At 37.3% G+C, this 22,441-nt stretch overlaps 1 protein-coding gene across 4 annotated transcripts in view; it reads right to left on the reverse strand.

Annotated features, from left to right (window-relative positions):
• Nucleotides 1–22,441, reverse strand: part of LOC137092972 (caskin-2) — a 95,243-nt gene that overhangs the window by 26,537 nt on the left and 46,265 nt on the right. For all 4 annotated transcript variants that reach the window (XM_067457574.1, XM_067457565.1, XM_067457593.1 and 1 more), the window contains exons 4-7: nt 12,882–12,979; nt 10,510–10,655; nt 9,316–9,411; nt 4,295–4,425 (exon numbers count right to left, since the gene is read on the reverse strand). In XM_067457574.1, the coding sequence (XP_067313675.1) occupies nt 4,295–4,425; nt 9,316–9,411; nt 10,510–10,655; nt 12,882–12,979 (471 nt within the window). The remainder of the gene's footprint in view (nt 1–4,294; nt 4,426–9,315; nt 9,412–10,509; nt 10,656–12,881; nt 12,980–22,441) is intronic.

A 22,441-nucleotide genomic window follows, 5' to 3' on the forward strand; every position in this document is an offset into this window, starting at 1 on the left:
AATTAGAATAAATTAAGTGCAATATAATAAGTACTATATAAAATATATACTTTATAATCTAAATATTTATAAAATATGGTTTTACAATACAAAAACAGAATGTGTATGAAAACCCAATTCTACCACGGTAGAAAAAATATGATTAACTAAAGCATGATTTCTAGTCAGAATTATTACATAAAATGTCAAAATAATGAGATACTAAGTCATATTTCTAAGATAAAAGGTCAAATCATAACAGACAAAATACACACAATTTGACTTTTAATGTCATAATTTAAATAATTTGTCATAATTATGATTTGCCAAAGGTTTGCAGGTAAATGTGCTTAACTGCTCCTAAATTAGACTTTGTTTAATTTGGTACAATGTAATGCATTTTAAATTTTATTTAACTTTGATGTTTCGTGTGAATCACTGCCATAAACATCTCTCAAAACTGTAAATCTCTCTGATATGATGATAAAGAGTTAAATATGATACAGGAAGTGCTGTGTGTCTTCGATGATAAGATTGATGAGTCAAAGCAGTGCTTAATCCACTCATCTCAGACAGATCACACATAGAGGTGATCACACATATTTAGGGAGACTGGGACACTCCTCTCCCTCGGGACGATCATGTGGGGGAGTGTGAGTCAGAGAGACAGACAAAATGCTGACTGTCTGCTGGCACCAGGACTTTCCCAGTCTCATCCTCTACTGTGTGTGTACAGTGTCTGAATTGCATGTGGGTGTGTTTGATCTCAAATCACAAAAATCTAAACAACTATAGTCAAAATATGTCACATTTAAATGAATAGTTCAGAGTACTGACTAGCCCTTAGTAAATATTTAAACTTTTTATTAAATATAATCAAAATCGGATTGTTTTTGCGAAGCTTAACATAAGCGCACATATTGCGAAGCATCATGTAAGCTTATAGAGAAACAAGGTTGTGAAGCATGATGCAAGCGTGTTGTGAAGCATCATATCAGTGGGTGTGTGTAACGTGTGTTAAGCCTGACATTAGCGTGATGTGGAGAGTCATGTAAGTGTGTTGTAAATCGTGTTGTCACATAAATGTTTTGTGAAGCATCACATAAGCATGGTGAGAAGTGCTTTTGTGAACCATCATGTGAGTGTTTTGTGATGCTGGTACCAAAGCATGCCAATGTAAGCATGTTGAGAAGCATAATATTCGCTTGCTGTAAAGTGTGACATGATGTAAGTGTGTTGCAAAGCATGATATATGGGTGATGCAAAAAGTCACGTAATAAAATACTAAATACTTTGAGAAGCGTGGTAAAAAGTGTGTTGTGAAGCTTTATGTAAACACTTTGTAAAGCACCACGTAAGCATGTTGCAAAACATGACATAAGAATGTTACGAAGCGTGATGTAAGTGTGTTGTGAAGCATGTTGTGTAAGTGTGTTGTAAAGTGCTGCTGTAATAGTAAGCGTGTTGCAAAGCATCACATAAGCATGCTAAGTTTTTTGTTGTTTTTTTGCAAAGCGTTGTGTAAGCGTTCTGTGACGCTGGTACCAAAGCATGACTGAAGTTTGTTGAGAAGCATGACGTGAAGCATGTTGTGTAGCTTGAGAAAAGCATTTTGTAAAGCACCACATAAACGGGGTACTCAAACGTGGCGTAAGTATAACATGAGCGTTTTATGTAATGTGATGCAAGCATGTTGCGAAGTGCGATGTAAACGCATTGTGAGCCATGATATAAGCATGTTGTAATGCGTGACGTAAGCATGTTGTGAAACGTGATGTAAGCACGTTATAAACGTGTTGAGAAGCATGACATAAACGTGTTGCGAAGCATCACGCAAGTACACTGAGAAGTGTGTTGTGAAGCATGTTATAAAGCATGTTGTCACATAAGCGTGTTGTAAAACATCCCATAAGCATGCTAAGAAGCATTTTTGCAAACAATGTAAGCGTTTTGTGATGCTGGTATCAAAGCATGGCTTAAGTGTGTTTCGAAGTGTGACATAATCATGTTTTAAAGAGTGACATAAGCCTGTTGTAAAGCATGATATAAGCATGTTGTAAAGATTGACAAGCATGGTGGGAAGCATGAAATAAGCATGTTGTAAAGATTGACATAAGCATGTTTTGAAGCATGATATAAGCATGTTGTAAAGATTGACAAGCATGGAGGGAAGCATGATATAAGCATGTTGTAAAGATTGACATAAGCATGTTTTGAAGCATGATACAAGCATGTTGTAAAGATTGACAAGCATGGTGGAAAGCATGATATAAGCATGTTGTAAAGGTTGACATAAGTATGTTTTGAAGCATGATATAAGCATGTTGTAAAGATTGACAAGCATGGTGGGAAGCATGATATAAGCATGTTGTAAAGAGTGACATAAGCATGTTTTGAAGCATGATATAAGCATGTTGTAAAGAGTGACAAGCATGGAGGGAAGCATGATATAAGCATGTTGTAAAGATTGACATAAGCATGTTTTGAAGCATGATATAAGCATGTTGTAAAGATTGAAAAGCATGGTGGGAAGCATGATATAAGCATGTTGTAAAGATTGACATAAGTATGTTTTGAAGCATGATATAAGCATGTTGTAAAGATTGACAAGCATGGTGGGAAGCATGATATAAGCATGTTGTAAAGAGTGACATAAGCATGTTTTGAAGCATGATATTAGCATGTTGTAAAGAGTGACATAAGCATGTTTTGAAGCATGATATAAACATGTTTTAAAGAGTGATATAAGCATGTTCTGAAGCATGATATAAGCATGTATAGATTGACAAGCATGGTGGGAAGCATGATATAAGCATGTTGTAAAGAGTGACACAAGCATGTTTTGAAGCATGATATTAGCATGTTGTAAACAGTGACAAGCATGTTTTAAAGCATGATATAAGCATGTTTTAAAGAGTGATATAAGCCTGTTGTAAAGCATGATATAATCATGTTGTATAGATTGACAAGCATGGTGGGAAGCATGATATAAGCATGTTGTAAAGAGTGACACAAGCATGTTTTGATGCATGATATTAGCATGTTGTAAACAGTGACAAGCATGTTTTAAAGCATTATATAAGCATGTTTTAAAGAGTGATATAAGCATGTTGTAAAGCATGATATAAGCATGTTGTATAGATTGACAAGCATGGTGGGAAGCATGATATAAGCATGTTTTGAAGCATGATATAAGCAATGTTGTAAAGAGTGACATAAGCATGTTTTGAAGCATGATATAAGCATGTTGTAAAGAGTGATATAAGCATGTTTTGAAGCATGATATAAGCATGTTTTAAAGAGTGACAAGCATGTTTTGGAGCATGATATAAGCAATGTTTAAAGAGTGATATAAGCATGTTGTAAAGCATGATATAAGCATGTTGTAAAGTGAAATAAGCATGTTTTGAAGCATGATATTAGCATGTTGTAAAGAGTGACATAAGCATGTTTTAAGCATGTTTTGAAGCATGATATAAGCTCGTTTTAAAGAGGGATTTAACGTAAAGCATGATATAAGCATGTTGTAAAGAGTGACAAAAGCATGTTTTAAAGCATGATATAAGCATGTTGTAAAGAGTGATATAAGCATGTTGTGAAGCATGATATAAGAATGTTATAAAGAGTGACATAAGCATGTTGTGAAGCATGATATTAGCATGTTGTAAAGTGACATAAGCATGTTTTGAAGCATGATATAAGCATGTAGTGAAGAGTGACATAAGCATGTTCTGAAGCATGATATAAGCATGTTGTGAAGAGTGACATAAGCATGTTGTGAAGCATGATATAAGAATGTTGTAATGCATGACAAGAGAAACTGTTTAGCTGACAGTATTTTTGATAAATGCATTATCAATAAAATGCAGTGCTTCATTATGCAGTGAATAGTGAACTGTTTTGCCAACACAAGCGTGTTTAGTTCGTTGTGTTAATTGATTTGAGAGCAACTAAATGAATTTGGAGAAATGTGTCAAATCAACTGAGAAAAAATGTTATACAGAATTCAACTAATGTGTGTTCACATGTGTACATATCAGTTTTGAATGTGGCTCATCCCATACATTTTTCTGAGGGTAATATTTACCATATATCAGCCGTGTTTCTGGACTAACACTGAAATCAGCTGAGAATCAAATGCCGTGTTGATGCATTAAACACACACCACACATGCGCACTCTCCAGAGAGACAGAACAGCCCAACACAGCTGAGACTGATGCCTACAGATGCGCTAAACACACACACACACACACACACCGACATACACACACACACACACACACACACACACACTTGAGTTATTTAAGAGCTCACCAGATAACATCCTTGTGTCCGTTGCGAGCCGCGAGGTGAAGAGGAGTGTTAAAGTTTGAGTCTGAAGCATCTTTCCGATCCCCCTCTAACAGAGACGCAACCATATTACTGCTCAACAACAGCTGAGCCACCTACAAAAGAGACAGAGATCATTGGCATAATCTGCACCAGTGTTGTTACTGATAACTAAAACTATTAAACCATATTATTTTCCATAATTTAAACAAAGCTAAAGTATAATGGTGCCTTGTCAACAAATTGAAATAAATCAGTTTAAATTGTAGTTCTAAATGACTAAAACTAAAATAGAAAATAATTATTTACAACCAAAATTACAAAAAAATTAAATTGAAATTGAAAACTGAAAATAAAAATAAAATTCTAAATATTAATAAACACTATAGTGTATAAACTATACTAAAATAACTGTTTTACAGTAAAAAAATAAAAATAAATAATAATAAAATTACTTGTTTACTCCATTAATATCAATATTTATTTATTTATTTATTTACACAATTTCTCAGTATGTCTCATTTCTAAAACAAAAGCATAACACATTCTTAAACTACATCCATCTTACATAAACTGTGGCATTAACCAGAATAAATGGTAGGCAGGTAAGCTACAAACACTTTTGCTAATGCGATGTAAGCTCCGCCTGAAATATATTATTTCCCTACTACATTATGTCCAAATTCATAGTACTCGCGAAACGTTTGAAAAGTGGACACTTTACAAGGCAGTGAAGCGACGCAACTGATGCAATAGGTCAAGTGATAATGACAACATGGCGGTTGTAGCATGTCCAAATTTAATTTATACTACACACATTCATACTATATAGAACTTTCTTTTTTAACGGTTGCGAAGTAAATTCAGATTCAAATGTAGTACCTTCTCAGATAGTAAGTGATTTCGATTTTATGCTAAAACTGAATTAAAAGAGAAATGATTTGATGAAGGTGTAAAAAAAAAAAACTGGAAAAGGCCGTAAGAAGATAGAAAATGTGGATACACGCATAAGTCCTTTTCACACTGCACGTCGGACCCGCAATATTCCCGGAACATTGCCGGGTCGCCTTCTGTGTAAAAAGCAACCACGTCCCGGGATTGATTACCGAATTCGACCCGGGTCGGGGACCTAGTAATATTGCGGTATTCGACCCCGGGACCAAAGCTGTGTGAACAATAGCCAAAACTAATGCCGCAACGTGTACGTAGTTATCGTGCGACTCCTAGAGCTTGTTTTTTCAATAATATAACCCTGCAGTGCCAGAAGAGCTAGTCAGTGTTTTAAACGCAGAGAGTGTTCGTATACAAAAGAAACTAAAATTAAACAAGCAGAAATGTGCGCAAACTGGACAGAAGTCGAGACCACGGAGCTCCTTACTATCCGCACTGAAGCTGAGATCGCTCGCCATTATACGTCACATCCGGATGTCACGTGTCAACTCGACCCGGGACCATTAAAATGCGGGGTCGCATTATCCGTGTATTTTCCGGAATCGCAGTGTGAAAGGGGCTACACACACACACACACACAGTCTTGTGTTGGCTCTCACAGGTGAGGATGAGCTCATGTTTTAATGTGTCCCAGTAAACATTAACACCCAAAAACATCTGGGTCACAAGCTCATAGCGTTTCTCTTCCTTTTCTGCAGTTTGAGCGTCATTCACGCGTCAGACTTGCACTGGGGATTATGGGATAGTGTGGAGTGAAGCGGCGCATACATGGAAAAAATATGTTAATAAAGTAAAAGCAAGTAAAAGCTTCTTTTAGAAAAATCTATTATTTGGTAATTAAATACTTGGTAATTAAAGGGTTAGTTCACCCAAAAATGAAATTGATGTCATTAATGACTCACCCTAATGTCGTTCCTCACCCGTAAGACCTCCGTTCATCTTCAGAACACAGTTTAAGATATTTTATATTTTAGTCCCAGAGCATATGCAGTCTATGCACACTTTACTGTCCATGAATCAGTGAATCGATCAATGATTCGAATCGCCAATGTCACGTGATTTCAGCAGTTTGGATGACGTGTCATCACGTGACATTGGCGATTTGAATCATTGATCGATTCACTGATTCATAACCACTTGAATCTTTATGTGAGGAACATGGAAGAGAAGACAATGCTTCAAGAGATTCTAACTTACCAACTGATGTCCCATATGGACTACTTTGATGATGTTTTTATTCCCTTTCTGGACATGGACAGTATAGTGTGCATTCACTTGCATACGCTCTCGGACTAAATATAAAACATCTTAAACTGTGTCTGAAGATGAACGGAGGTCTTACGGGTGTGGAACGACATTAGGGAGAGTCATTAATGACATCAATTTAATTTTTGTCTGAACTAGCCCTTTAAGTTTTCATGGCAAAAATACAGATACTCACAAAGTTATAACTATTATAAAGTTATCAAATATTCAAAGTCAAATATTGAGTAGATATGTACACCTTTGACTGGTAGTAATAAAGTTAGAATTTTTAAGTGATTTTATTGATCACATATTCAAAGCATTCATAAGATCACGCTGAAGACTCACTACGGTACATTTTAAAGGCACACCCTAAGCGGGCAGCACTGAGTAGGGTGAGAAAGAAAGACATTATCCAGTTGCTTCAGCCGCACCCTGATACCTCAATACAGCAGCTGATTAAATACCACGCATACACACACTGCCATTAAAGTAACACCTCCAAAAGGCCTAAATACACAGCTGAACTAAAATCACACACCACTGGGCATGTGTGCACGAGAACATGTAAACCAGAGAGAATGAATGACACACAAAGACAGACAGGAAAAGCCAGGGTAGAAATAGAGAAGAGGAAAAATGTCTTTGCATGTAAACAAGTATCTCCACAGACTGTTTTATCTCAGGAAAAATGACAATTAATATTTTTCTCTTAAAGCTGCAGTGTAGTATTTTTGAGTATCTATTGACAGAAATGCAATATAATATACTTTTATATTGCATATTTATGTTTTCAGTTATGTATAAAGACCTTACATAATAAACCGTTATGTTTTTATTATCTTAGAATGAGCTATTTCTGTCTCCACACACTGCGGGTCCCTTACAGTGAAGTCACCATTTTGCGCCGTCATGTTTCTACAGTAGCCCTAAAGGGACAAACTGCTCTACAAAGCACTAGATACTCTCTGCTGTCTCAGACGACAAGATCTTTGTCCTGTGATGGCCACCAAAGCTTCTCTATGTGCTTCAAAAGGGAGGGGTGAGCGAGGGGCGGTTGCAATTCACAACCTCACCACAGGATGTTACTAAAATGTATGTAATTCTTTTCTTCCAAAATGTGTTTTCTTACCCTGATTCACTCAATGGTAGGCCAATTAGAAGTGTTTGTAATTGCATACATAAATCACTTGCCCGTGTGTCTCGTCATATTCATAAATCGAGAAAAGTTGCTCCGTCTAGTTTGACGCGTGTCTGGTGTGGGAGTGACAGAGGTTAGTTGTCACAACGAGTGAGAAAGGTTGACATGGAGCCACTAAATCTCCAAACCTCTTGGAAATCACACATTTTAAACACAGAGGAGAGTCTGCTGGCAAAACGAGAATGTGACAGAGCTTGTAATAAAACAAGAATCAACATTGGCTTGGCTTTACAGAGATGGTGAGAACTGAGGGATTTGAAATGTTGGAAAAGTGAGTAAGGTATTTTAAAGCATTATGCATCACGAAGGGTCATTTCATTACGGTTGTTATAGCACTGTGCTGGAATTTATTTTCAAAGAATTACAGCAGAGATGAAGCACAACCAAAAAAGAAAAGTCTTCAGCAAAATGCACACAGTTTTGTTTTTTATGCTCTAGAGGGCCACAAGTTACAAAATTAAGCCTATTTTAAAATCATTAGGATTTTTTGCTTTATTTTCATGAAAACTCCCACTCGTTTTTTAACTCAAATATTCTTATTACAGCAAAGCACAATAATATTATATATTATTTATATAAACTGTACTTTAAAAGTACTGGGGCAGTACATTTAACAAGTAATACATTACTCGCGTTCCTAATTCATGCCTCCATCGCACAATAACGAATTTTCATACTAATTCATACAATTCAAGTTTGATGTAAATGCAACACGTTTTAGAAAGTTCATAGACAGTCCAGTTTTGTCATCCAATGACATATGTTCAACGATATTAAATAATATATAAATCTATTCAAATCTTTTTTCATCTGCCACAACAATGACCTTTATTTGGCGGATTTTCTCAGCACATACTGATTATTTGAGATTATTAATATTATAATTCGAATAATCAAGTTAAATGTTAAATTGAGTCAATTAAGAGTCCTAATATGTATATAAGATTGTAGTTTTTGTTGTACTGCCTTTAATTATGCTGATTTAAATGAAAACATTGTATTACTGTTTTTGGTCCCCTTTATATTATTAGGTGGCCTTAATGTACTAACATTTAAATTGCATTTAAAATACATGCATGTCATTACAGTTGTGATTATTTTCTGTAATTACGTCTATAATTAATCTGTCGACCCTTCCCTTACACCTAACCCTACACTTAAACCTACCCATACCACCACACCTGTGCCTAATCTTACCTTTATCCCACCTCAGTAGCAGAAAAAGTGCTTTGCAATACAATATGAACAATATAATACAGGAAAAATATTGTATTAAAGTAATGAGAATCACAAGTGAAAATAAGAATGTAGACTTTAATAATGGCCCAAATAGACCGATTTATTTTCTTTAGGCAAATTGTATTTTTAATGTTTTGGGGATTTTGAGGTGAAATACAGGCCGTATTTCAACTCAAAATCCCCAAAAGATTTAAAAGGACATATTCTTGTCAGATTTAGTGAGATCTCCTGCACATCAGATAACATAATTTATGAGATCACAGTAGCCATAGTAACAGTGATTTAAAAATCGTCATTGCACATGAAGAACAACCATGAACAGGCTAGAAATTAAACACTGAAACGTCTCTACAGAGATGAGATGACTGACCTTCACCCGGCCAAACTCACAGGCCAGATCCAGAGGAGTCTTCTTAGCCTTGTTTAGCACGCATGGGTTCGACTGGTGCTGCAACAACATCTCAGACTGATAAACAGAGAGATAGAAAAAAATAGAAGAATTATGTTTTTTGTACTATCTTGTTAGTTCATATATGTGACATGAGACAGAAAATAATCATGAAAACAGGCAGATTATCTCTGATCCCTCAGTAATACTGTATATACACACGCACGCACGCACACACACACACACGCACACACAAACATCTGGGGTCACTTGTTGATGTCGCAATGCAGATATCATATTTCTTTGCATTTCAGTGAGCTGATGTCAGATGATTCACAGGTGCTTTATCTAACAGCACTGCTTCTCAAACATGGACTGGACAGTTTTCTCTGTGGGCTGACCCGACTGGCTTTTGGAACCAATTATTTAAACAAAGCAATTATGGAAAGAATTTGAATCGAAAAACCTTGAACAATATCATTAGGCTGCCCTATGGAGGCCACAGTGCAAAACTGCTCTGCTCTTTGTTCAAGAGTTGACACGTGACGTGTTTGATAACAGTAATCTGAGTGTGGTCTAAAGCAGGGATTTTCAAACTGGGGTCCGGGGACCCCCAGGGGTCCTCTAGAAGGTTCTAAGGGGTCCCCAGAAAAATTCCAGGTAGTTAAAAGACAAACTAAAAATGGATAAAGTCTACCGAACAATCTAACTGTTTAATTTCTAAACGTTTCTCACCTTGTTTGCCATAATACATACCTTTCAGAATTGTATATGTTTGCTTTGTATCTTGCTAGAGAACTTTTCTCACTATAGTCCCCTTTATCATGCTCACTGGGTGCGTAGAGCAGAATCATTGATGCGGGACGTATGCTGCTTACTGGTGCATACATTTATTGTGAATGTTGCTTATACAAGTTCATTTTTAATTGAACACCTTCAGGTTTATACGTCCAAACTTAAGTATATCCCATTTACATTTGGAAACAATGTTGTATTTAAAATGTCACACTTACTATTTATCTAACAGTTAAAATGTTTTTCATACATACATACATATATATATATATATATATATATAGATGGATGGATTTAAGGGGGTCCCCCATAAAGCTGCATCATATTTGGGGGTCCTTGGCATCGTAAAGTTTGAAAACCCCTGGTCTAATGGATACGCACCACCTCGTAGTGTCCATACTGAGCTGCCAGGTGCAGTGGAATCTGCCCGTCGTGGGACGCGCTGTTAACGGCAGCCCCTGATCTCAGCAGCATGAGCACTGAGTCAGCTTTACCCTGCCATGCTGCGTAATGCAGCGGCCGCATGCCTGCAGAACAAAACATACACAATTCAACCTCTGATGCAGAGTTCTGTGAGCTCTGTACAAGACTGGGCAAAATGTAATAATATGCTCCATTTCAATTTATGTGTCAAAGGGATAGTCCACTCAAAAATTAAAATTACCTCGATTTACTCACCCTCAAGTCATCATAGTCATCTTCTTTCAGACGAATACAATCTGAGATATAATTAAAAAAAACTCTGACCTGACGCACAACGCAAAAGCGCAGAGGATAGACAAAACAAAACACCAGTCATTAATATTTAAAACGAATTGATGGTGGGGCTTGAGTTTTTTGCCCAGCCCAGCCCTATTTGTTTGAACCATGAGAGGCATCAAAGCTTACGCTACTCCTACATCACGGCAGTTACTCTTTTGGTGCAAGTTGGCATGTGTAGGCCGTCTGCCAAAAGCTAGTTATTTTAGTTCATGAAGTTTTAAATATGGATGTTTTTCTTACAAAAAAACATCGCTTTGCTTCAGAAGGCCTTTATTAACCCCCTGAATTACTTTTATAATGGACGGATGCATTTTTTGGGGGGCCTAAAAAAAACCTAACTTCCATTATAAATCTTGGAAAAGCCAGGATATTTTTTAATATAGCTTTGATTGTATTCGTCTGAAAGAAGAATGTCAAATACACCTAGCATGACTTGAGGGTGAGTAAATCATGGGGTAATTTTCATTTTTGGGAGAACTATCCCTTTTAGGCCTGTTCACAAGGATGATAACTACAAAGATACGGATAAAGATATGGATATAGTGAAAGAATAGTCCATACCAAAACTAAAACGATAAAAAGACAAAGGAACAATGTCATTGGAATCACTTTTATTCCAGCTGATAAATGATCAAATATTGAGAGCCAATCAGAATTCTGCTTTAAAGTGTTTGAGAATTTAAAGTGTCAAACGACAAAACTGTAGCACGTGCTTATAATAAAGAGAACAATATCGTTTGTTGGTGAGGGCACTAATATAGTTATCGCTAAAATCATCCTTCTTGGTGTAAAGGGCTAGAATGTGAGTCATCAAATATTTCAAGAAATAGCTCCTTCATACTGTATGTTGTGTATATGATATATTTTTTATGGGTAATTCATACTGGTTGTTTTTTTATGTTATGTGTTGCTTTCCCTTTTTGAATTCTAATTCTTTAAATTAAAAACATTCAAATTCATATTATTCTAAATCATGTTTGTTACCTCAATCAAATTAAGGAATTGATTTAGAATATAATAGTTCGTAATTCACTTTTGAATGCTCCTAATGTGCACAGGTTAGAGGGGTACTTCAGCGCTGGGAAGATGAATCTGTATTTAAACTTGGTCATTAATTTAGTAGAAATGTGAAATTATTTTTGAATTTGGTGCCTTCTAGACTGAGAAAAGACAGAAAATGTATTTTTGTCTCATGGGGATGAAAGACTACAATTCCCAGAATGCTTCGCTGCCCTGTGAGGCAATTCCCAAAGCTACTGCTAATTGGAGTGACTATGTTAGAGAACAGACACTACAATTAAATACTGAACGTGTCTGTTCAATATAACAATCAAGTCGCCGCGTGAGTCTCACAGCACTAACTCAGATTAGGAGTCAGATTACATTTAACGACATAAATGAGCTGATGAGGTGATAAGAGCTGAGGTAATCGCAACCACATTCGCGGCATAAATTCACAACGCATGTTCAGTCTGGCGCGTTTTCAGTTCATGCCTTTGGAAGCTTAACTTTCATAGAAATTTATTTGAGAAGTTAAAACACTTACATTGCTTAGCATCTGTTTAAATTAATGCCTGCAGCTGCGAGCTGAGCTGTGAGTTTGATCTCCATCCCCCATGTGCGAGTTGAAAACATGTGGAAATAGCTCCCTCTGCTGGCTGTAGTCTTTAGCCTCTGGCCAAAAATTCCAAAGATGACGCAAATATCGTCAATTTGCGTCACGGGAGGAATTTTTCCAGAAATAAAATGCATAAATCTCTTGTCTCAAGGGGATATGAGTGTGGGAAGCACAATCATTTGATTATACTCCAGGGTTTCTAGTGATACAAAGCTATATGCTAATCGCTGAAGTAACCCTTTAAAAGAAGGGAAGGTTGAGCTCTCCTATCAGACTGAAGTTACAAGGTTCCGGGTTATTATGCAAATAAATCTTAGCCAGTTGACAGTTTTACTATAGGACTAGCTAAAGTTAATGAGGAGACATTTCTAACCGTTGCTATCCTTGATGTCCACAACAGCCTGAGCCTCCAACAACAGGGACAGCAACTCCGTAGTCCCTGTGAGAGCAGCATGATGCAACGCTGAAAACCTAAGCGGGGGGGAAAACAGAAAACTTTAAATAGATGAAGAGAGTGGTGGGAAAAAAAACTTTTGACAAATAAGTAACAGTACATTTGGGAAAGATGCAAGCTACAGCCAAATAATAAAGAAGCCACTCAATAACATTTATCAGCTTAATTTGAGCTCACAGTTACACATTCATCACTCGACACTTGAGGCCATGTGTGGTCATAAAGAGAATGGAAAAAGAAAAAAACAACAACAACAGTACATGCGAGATTGCCAACGAACCAACATCTTGTAAAAGTGCCTCATATTGCTCAAGCTGTGGCACAATTAGAGACTAAAGCCTGAAATTTACAAGGTTTCATGAGTCAAAAAAAGAATCAGGGCGACAAGGGGGAGATATATTAAATTCAGCACAAGCTCAGGCAATAAAAAACTGTGTCCTCTGGGCACAGACGCCCTCATATGATCTGATGTTTACCAAAGTATGACAAATGAAAATGCTTCTTGTCTGGGGTGGATGTATTTTGTTAGGACATGCCAAAACCAAAGCAAGACCTCTCACAGAAGCGTAACAGGGATGTCTTCAACCACCCCTCCTCAAATGCTTCAGATGTCCCGGACGTAAATCTCCTTCCAGAATCTTGTCTTAGTGAAGTCCTCACCCACAGCCATTACTGCAAACATATCACTTTTAGAAGGGGAAGCTGTCACTTGAGGCACGAGTGGCCCCATAAAGAATGAGCCAAGTTTGACTGGGCAAGTACAGCATTACTGTGGCGCTTTTGGAATAAACTGTGCACCGGTAGACAAATAACCTACATTTCTCCCTTAATATCTTTAAATGTCAAGTCACAGCTTGGCTGTAATTACTAAAACAATGACTATTTCATCAGGATGCATGAAAGCATACAGTAAAACTAAGGGATAATCTGACTTATTGCTCTTATGCCTGAGAGGTAAGCTCAGTTGCAAAACCTATGAGCCTCCTTTCAATCAGTTACCAATATGGTGTAACACAACTTTTGCCCCATTTTGCAGTCTGGAGGAGTCAACTCTACTTGCTGAAAGTCAGAGCCAGTTTGCAGATTTTGGTCAACCAGGTTTTTACAGAGAATGGCATAGTGTATAATACGCACAGACTCTGATGTTTTAGCTTCAGTCTTTCGATTTCATCCAATCAGAGTATATTAAAAAAAATATATATTTTGAGCCAATTTTAGAACGTATTGTTGTCTTTTATCATGTGTCTTCCAGCAACGAGGTGCACATTTCTGCGTGAGTTTTGGCAGTGTGTGATCCTCAGTCGTTTAGTGTATGAAGCTCAGTTTTTCTTTAAAATATTTTAAAAGTTGGCAAGTGCTTGATGCCTAGTGTTTTAACATCTGTTCAGAAAAGTCATGTAGTGTATTCCAGGCAGCATTGCACTGGAAACTGAACCTCACAAAGGACTCTTCCAGAACACTTTAAGAAACTCAACTGATTTCAAAAGAGTGCATTTTGGGATGGCCTTTTTTGCAATGAATATATGAAATGCTGCTTTAGAAATTTGCCAAAAGACGGCATCTTAAAAGGCAAAGCAATCAATGCACTGATCTTTTGGGCACAGTTTTTGGAGTTTTTGGAAGTCTTGACAAGAAACAAATCCTACATTTCTAGAAGCCTGCAGCATAAGTCTGGAAACTTTGCCTTAAACCATAACATGCCTGACTCATCTTATCAGGCATCAATAAGAGACATCTTATGCGGTCTACTTTGCAATGCAGATATTTTGGCCCAACATTTTATCACACTAAAAGCACAGGTTAGCCAAAGGAGCCATTCATTTCCTGAGCCCAGCTTCTCTGAGCAGGCAGCTGTGTGTATTAGATGTGAAATGGATCAGTACAGACAAGTAGAGTGAAAACTAATCAGACTGGATGAATATGATGGCTAAAGTTGAGACTCCTGCTTAGAGAAAACCCTTTGCTGACGCCCATCTCTTTGAAGAGATGGAACTTTGCAAGGTCTTTCTACCCTCCGAATCACAAGCTGGTGTCAAACTCTCACATTGTGTTGAATCACACAGTTCGCCATGCTTAGCGGAAACGCTCGGATGTAAATCAGCTAAGTGTCTTCACAGTGGACGCTCTTGACACTCATGAGAAATGGTGTGACAGCTGTGAAGGTTTGAAAATTAGTAATTCATTCTACGTTTTTTAAGTGGTGGATGAAAGGAGGTGATGTGGCAAAGTGGTTAAAACTAAGGACTATAAACCAGAAGGTCCCTGCACCAAAGTTGTACCATTGTACCAAATTTGTACCATTGTACCAAATTCCCAGAAATAAATTCCACTGGTCTTGGTAGTTTGCCAATAAAAAGTTTCTATTAAAGTAGAGTTTATTGTACACAATTATTACACAAACATTCCACGGCACAAGAAGGCAGGTTATGGCAGGAAATGAAGACTGCCAGAGGCTCCATGGCACAAAGCAAAGGGCAAAACACCACAAGTTTAACTCCAGAATCTTAGGAGGGAAAAGTCAGCCTCACGACTGGGACATTTGTGTTTGAGGAGAGGAAGAGAGTCAGTTCAGGCCCTAGCTGTGTTATGAGCAGGCCCACACAGGTCTTGTGCCCGCAGAACTCAATTTTCCGCAGAATTGGGACCCCCATCATGAGGGTCATTGGATAATATCCATTTACTTGATAACACTTTTAGGTGGTACTCTCAGCTGTGTTTAATGCACTTTACCACATTTATATTCATTTCACAGATGTATTCAGATTTCATCCCAGTAACAGTGCATGAAAAGTCAGTATATTCCACGTACACTCTTAGAAAAAAGGCTTCACCGGGGTTCTATATAGAACCATAGGGTTCTTTACTCAACTCCAAAGAACCTTTTATGCTAAAAAGGTTCTATAATGACAAGAAAGAACCCTTTTTGTCACAAAGGTTCTTTAGGCTATTATTCATTCATATATTACATTATTCTGCACCACTGTGTAGTTGTAATTAAATTATTGTTTATAAAACTGTTGTAGTAACTTAATATCACATTTTAATCATGCAGTTTTTCTGGAGGAGAAAAACTGAAATGGCACTAAAGGGTTCTTTTGATTGAAACCTTAAAAAGTATTCTGTATAGGACCTTTTAGGGATTCCAAATACGTAGCACCGATAGAACCTTTTAAAGTTCTATATAGAACCTTTTCTTCTAAGAGTGTAGGTCTGGTTATGAGGTGTGGGGCTCTGGGTAGATGGCACAATCACTCCCCTGTGCTGTCTTTCTTTGTACCTCTACCTGACCCGCTGATGGCTGGCCCTAAGAGCCTGCGAGGGGATGTAGATGGTGAAAGAAACCTGTGTTGTGAAAGAGCTCTCTCTCTTGCGAACAGAAGACTGTACTCTTCTCTTCCACACTTCCACACACACTTCCATCAGCTTTCTAGGAAAAAAACTAAAAGAAACTGGGAGCTGTGAGGAAAGATGTTTTGTCGAAGTGAGAGGTTGTTTCATCTCTCTTAATCACTGGATCTGGACTGGACTCTTTACCAGAGAATCGGGACCAAATTCATCCTAGCCTAAATCAACAATATAACCAAATACAAATGTCGATTAGGAGGCACACACTGTAAAAACTGTCATACTGTTATTTACTCAGCCTCATGTTGTTCAGTGCATATGAAGAATTTGATGAAGGGGGACTGAAGTTTAAAAAATAAAAATAAACCACCATAAAAATTATCATAAACGTAGACTGCTAAAAACTGGACCATTGAGTGGATAACCAGATCAGTCCAATTTGTGAATAATTCAGTTTTTTGTGAACCAGAAAAAGCAAATACAATTTCAATAGATCTGACTAAAAATAATAATTTGTTCATAAAATGGGCATAGCTACCTCTCTCATTAATGTGCCATGAAGAGCTAGGGTAGACTAGGGTAGCTAATATTTACTGAATAATTGTCTCACCTTTTGTGTGTGTGTGGTTTTGTTGGAGGCGTGGTTTCTGATTACTTCACTCTGATCACAGACACCTGCTGCACTCATCACCGGGACTATTTATACAGGGTTCTCACCATGTTCTGTTGTCAGATTATTGCTATTTGTTTGATTCCTGTCTGCGTGGTGTTTCCTGTTCCTGTGTGTCTTGGATGTTCTGCCCGTCGTTCCGGAGGCCCGCTCCCGTCGGTTCAGATAGCCCATCGGACAGCCTTGTGTCACAGCCGGTTCTATGGTGTTCCTGAGTATTCGTCTCGCGTCTCACAGCGAACTGTTTGTGTTCATTCTGAACGCGAGTATAATAAATACTTTGATTCTCGCTATTGGATTCTCTGTCTCTTTTCCACTAGCAGACGTAACAATAATGACTAACATTTCAGCCTATTGCTCAAATTAAGTTATAGTATGGCTTCAAAATACTTGCACAAGTCTTATTGACTACTTTTACGGTGGTTTTATGCTTTTCTCCACTCCACTAATTGCATGGAAAATGAGAAATCATTTAAAGTGTTAAAAGGATCCTATTATTACAGTATTTTTATAAGATATAAAATAAGTCCTTGATGTCCCCAGAGTGTGTACGTTAAGTTTTAGTTCAATATACCACAATGTTGTTTTTTTTATGATGGTAAAATTGCCACTTTTTGAGGGTCAGCAAAAATGTGAATTTTTTGTGTCCCTTTAAATGCAAATAAGCTGCTGCTCTTTCAAGAAGGGGTGGAGTTTCAAGAGCTCATGTTAGCAGCTCAGATTCATGCAGACACGCACAGAAAATGTCAGACACTGTTCAGCCTTTTTTGAGTCGGACAATTATGGAGAGACTCAAGAAGAAATGGCAACATGATTTTTCTAAATGGTTAGTTTATGAATTGATGTCGATTCAGCTTTAAGATTAGCATATTCTGTCAAGATAATCTATAATTTGCTTGTGTGGGAACTGTTGTATACGGAGCCCTGCACATGACATGCAAAAAATAATAATAATTGTGCACACAATTTACTAATTAATTCCCTCGATTTATAAATTGTGCACACAATTCAGCCTACTATTTTTTTTCCTGCATGTCATGTTGTGGGGCTCTGTAGACATGTTGTCATCTTGCTTTTATTTTATGACAAGCTATTGCAGACTCTCAAATGTGCTCTACTACAACAACTCTTGAAATATATTTAAATATAAATACATGTAAATAGCTGCTTTGAAACAATCGTCATTGTAAAAGCACTATATAAATAAAATAAATTAATAATAATAAAAAAAAGTGATCAAAAGTTTAAATGTCATAAAAACAAACAAACAAGATTTTGTGGCCCAGCAGGAAAAGTGTTAGTACTGTCATCTGGCCGTGGGCCATCCTTAATGATGAGCCTTGCCTAATACACAGTAAGGCAATATGTTAGTACAGGACAGGTACACCATAAAGCGGCTTCTAGAACACTGAAAACAAACATATTCTGCAACAATTAAACGGCAATAAGGGTTAATTACTGCACTTAATACTTAAAATGATTCAAACATACAATGAAACTTGTTTAATTAATTGGAATCATGTTCTTGATCGGTTACAAGATTTGGCTGCATTTTGCCATCACACCAGACAAAAACAGAGTTTTGCACCCCAGGAAATATCAAGAGCGGGTCAGACAGTCCGGTGACTGCCCGCAGCGATATCGAGCAGTTGTTGATTTACCCACAAACACACAATTCGGAAAAGTTCCCAGAACTCAGCAAGGGTCTTGTGTTACAAGCCCTGTCCACTTTCGCCTTCATTTCGCGGGATGTCAGGACGGATTTGATGTGTCCTGGCAGCGCAGCCCTGGCTGGACAAAGGACAGGGCTCCAAAGAGTCCCTCTCACACCGGCCTGGCCATTCATTCACACACATTCCACGATGTTTGCCATGGAAACGCCCCCCATACAAATCCCAACAGTTCCCCAGAAAGTCAAAGGCAGCTCAAATACTAATTTGTCTCACAGACAAGCAAAACCTTAAATGCTACACCACACCAACACCAACACCCCCCACCCCATCCCCATTAAAAAAACTGTATAAAATATTTTTTTCCTTGGCATGCCTGGGCAATGAACAAATTTTCACAATTAAAAGTGGAGTTTATGATGCATGCTGAGGTCATCATTAGGTGCCATGCAGAAACAAAGTTGTCCTATGTTGCAACTCCAACATCGTTTAGATGGGTGTATCTGATGAAAATATGTTCAGACCCAAAAGAACATTGTGTACTATAGAGTAAAAGAAGAAGGATTTTTGTTAATAATAACCAAGCACATTTTGACCAAAAATTGCCGCACATTTCCATTATACTCAGTTGTGAGTCCCATTATCCCATTCTAATTACTGTATTCTGCATTACTGTGAATCATTGCATTATTATTTTAAAAATACTGTATTGTTTGAGTGGCATCATATAAATACAGAAAATGCAATACTTTTTACAGTTTTGTGAATATATTATCATTATATCATTGCGTCACCTATCAATGACGTCCGAATTACCCTCAATTGACCATTTAATATAATATGTGCTTTATTAGACAGGTAAGAAACTGTTTTGGATAACTTTATCGACAGAAAACGAATCATTGTTCTATAGCTCAACAGGGTTAGTCTTATTGTTAGAATCTCTTATTTTCTTGATGTACCGCGACTACCATACCTGTCAACACTCCCGTTTTTGCCGGGAGTCTCCCGTATTTCACACCCATCTCCCGCCCCCCTCCCGTTTTGTAATTTCTCCCGGAAATCTCCCGTAATTTGGATGGCCAAAACCTCGTTCTTTGAATAATCACAAATGTGTTATTTCAAGGTTGTTCAGTTGCCAGATCTTGTATGAAACGGCGACTCATACAATCGACACAATGCACAAATTTCAAACCCTTTGTGGCCTCGACTTGGCAACCTAGTTGCGCTGTTGATATCTGCGCAGGGCGCGGGAAGTTGAATCAAGCATCATTAGTAGAAACCATGGTAGAAACGAGAGAAGACTCCACTGGTAAATATTTATTTTCTGTAATTCCCTGACTGTTACATTATATGATCACGAGTTTATTCATGCACATGCTTTTAAACCATTTAAGAGCGACAAGACAAAGAGAATGTGCTGTATGAAAAACTCACACAACGCCCAGATTCAAGTTCTCTTTCGCGCTTTAACAAACAATAACACACAATTATGCCAATATACCAGTTTTGTTAAGTTTCTTCGTAAGAGCAGCCTTAAAAAGTTAAATAACATCTTAAATGAGTTTAAAGAGGTGTGAGAAAATGAGATGTTTGTGAGATAGGCTACGCATCATGTGCGACAGCGGAAGATCTTTTAAAGCGACAGTAACACTTATAATGACAATGTAAAGAACAAAAGTAATTGCTCACTAAATATGCTCTGCTCTTGACTAAATAACTTTAGTACCCTTAATAAGGATTAATCTATATATAATTCATAATGTATGTAGTGCAAACTGATAACATGTATTTTTCCTACTTGTTAACTTCTTGAGCACTGGAACAAATGAAATGTGAGGATTTTTTTTTTTATTTACTTAAATTAAAAGTAATATTTTTTGAAGCTTAATAAATGTTAGTGTGTTATTTTATTTAAGTGTGAATTAAATATTATTTCATAGAGACATCAGAAGCTGTAGGCCTATTACTATCAGTGGGCCTAAAAAGATAAAAAGGTTCCAATAAACACATTTTTATGTTGTTTCTACATTAATTTGGAGCTAATATACATATTATGTTTTAATGGCAATTAATTAAGATGAATCACAGAAACAAAATATCAATATAGTTAAGTAAAAAACAAAGAAACGTATTTATATAAAAAATACGTATTAATTTTAGATTTTAAAACATCTATATACCCCCCCACATCCCCCCCACACCCCATTTTGATACCCAAATGTTGATACCCAAATGTTGATACCCAAATGTTGATACCCAAATGTTGATACCCAAATGTTGACAGGTATGGCGACTACCGTGTTTGTGCCTCAGAGATGGCACTATTCTGTCATGTGATTAACACATAGACAACACATTTAAGCTTAATAAAAACAGCCAGGTAAAATTTCCTGGGCTCTCAGCCCTCCCTGCTTCATACCACAGTAACATTAATAAAACTTTAATACATCGTGAATCCATGAACACGAGTCCCGTCTGAATGCTTTCCATTGGCTGTGGAGGTGAAGACGACACACTCATTCACGGCGTCATCAAGCTACGCCTTTGTTATTGTTTTGAATGAGCAACATCTAGTGGTAAAACCCACATACTGTGCCTTTAATAACTCATTCTCTCATTTAAGTAAATCATGACCACGCTGTACTAATTTGTTCCACCATTTTAATTTATCTAAAACAAGGGAACAAATGATTATATCATGTCCATGATTTACTTAAAAAAAACAAGGGAATGAATTAGTAAAACATGCTGATGTATTAGTAAGTTGTGGGAACCATTTGTTAATTTGTGGTCATAACATACATATTTTTTCCCCATATGTCATGTGCAGAAAAAAAAGAAAGATAAGAAAAAAGTAGCTTAATTTTCGTTATAAAATGTATAAAAAATGTTTCAAATTTTTGCTTATGATTTGTGAGAGTAGTATATGAACTTGATATGTTCCAGATTTCGTAAGATTCAGATTCCTCTGCCTACACACATGGGTGAGTCTATGTACTATGTACCCATTAATAAGTGATACAGGTCTCTGCACGATTGTGTTGCACACACTCGGAGTGGGTTCAACTACATCCTTTCACCCTTTTTCTTGTTTTCCTCTTATGTTGGTAAGTTTCCATTGGATAGAGATGTTATATAACAAAAGCCAGTCAGTAGATACCATGGCAACTTCACAGAACAAAATAAAACGTGACTGATGCATCTAAAACTAAGAGTGGACCGCTTTAAAGACCTGAGACGTCAGCCAGTCTAACCCAAGGGTTTATCTTCAATATATCCATTTTAAAATGCCATATAGTGGCAGATTTGTTCACACCAGCTACACACAAGAAAGCAATGGAACAGCACTCAGCAACTCCCATAAAACTCCATCCATCATTCCCTGTTTTCCTTTTGCCATTCCCATCCGGCCTCAATAATGGCTGTTCGGTGCTTTGTAAACACTCCTATCTAATTCGTTACGGTCCTTGTCTGCGAATGGCCATCTCTGACCCCTCGACTGGCCCACCCTCCTTTCTCTTCTTTACGATTGAGAGGTGGGGGTTCGACCCAAAAACAAGCACCTAAATGTCACCAAAGTCTCGACTTAAATATATGAGGTCAATGTACCTTTTTACAGCCCTGTGAGAGGCCCGCCTTATCTCAAAAGACATTGTTGACATAGCATGTTTTAATGGACTGTGGGAGCAACGATACTCGGTCAGTTTAAGACGAGCCACAGGTAAACTATCTGGCTGAAGGGATCTAGTCTTATAAACACAGGCTAATGGCTCATAGTGCACTTAGCGTGT

The sequence above is a fragment of the Pseudorasbora parva genome, chromosome 2 (assembly GCF_024679245.1).
Source record: "Pseudorasbora parva isolate DD20220531a chromosome 2, ASM2467924v1, whole genome shotgun sequence".
NCBI classification, from domain to species: Eukaryota; Metazoa; Chordata; class Actinopteri; order Cypriniformes; family Gobionidae; genus Pseudorasbora; species Pseudorasbora parva.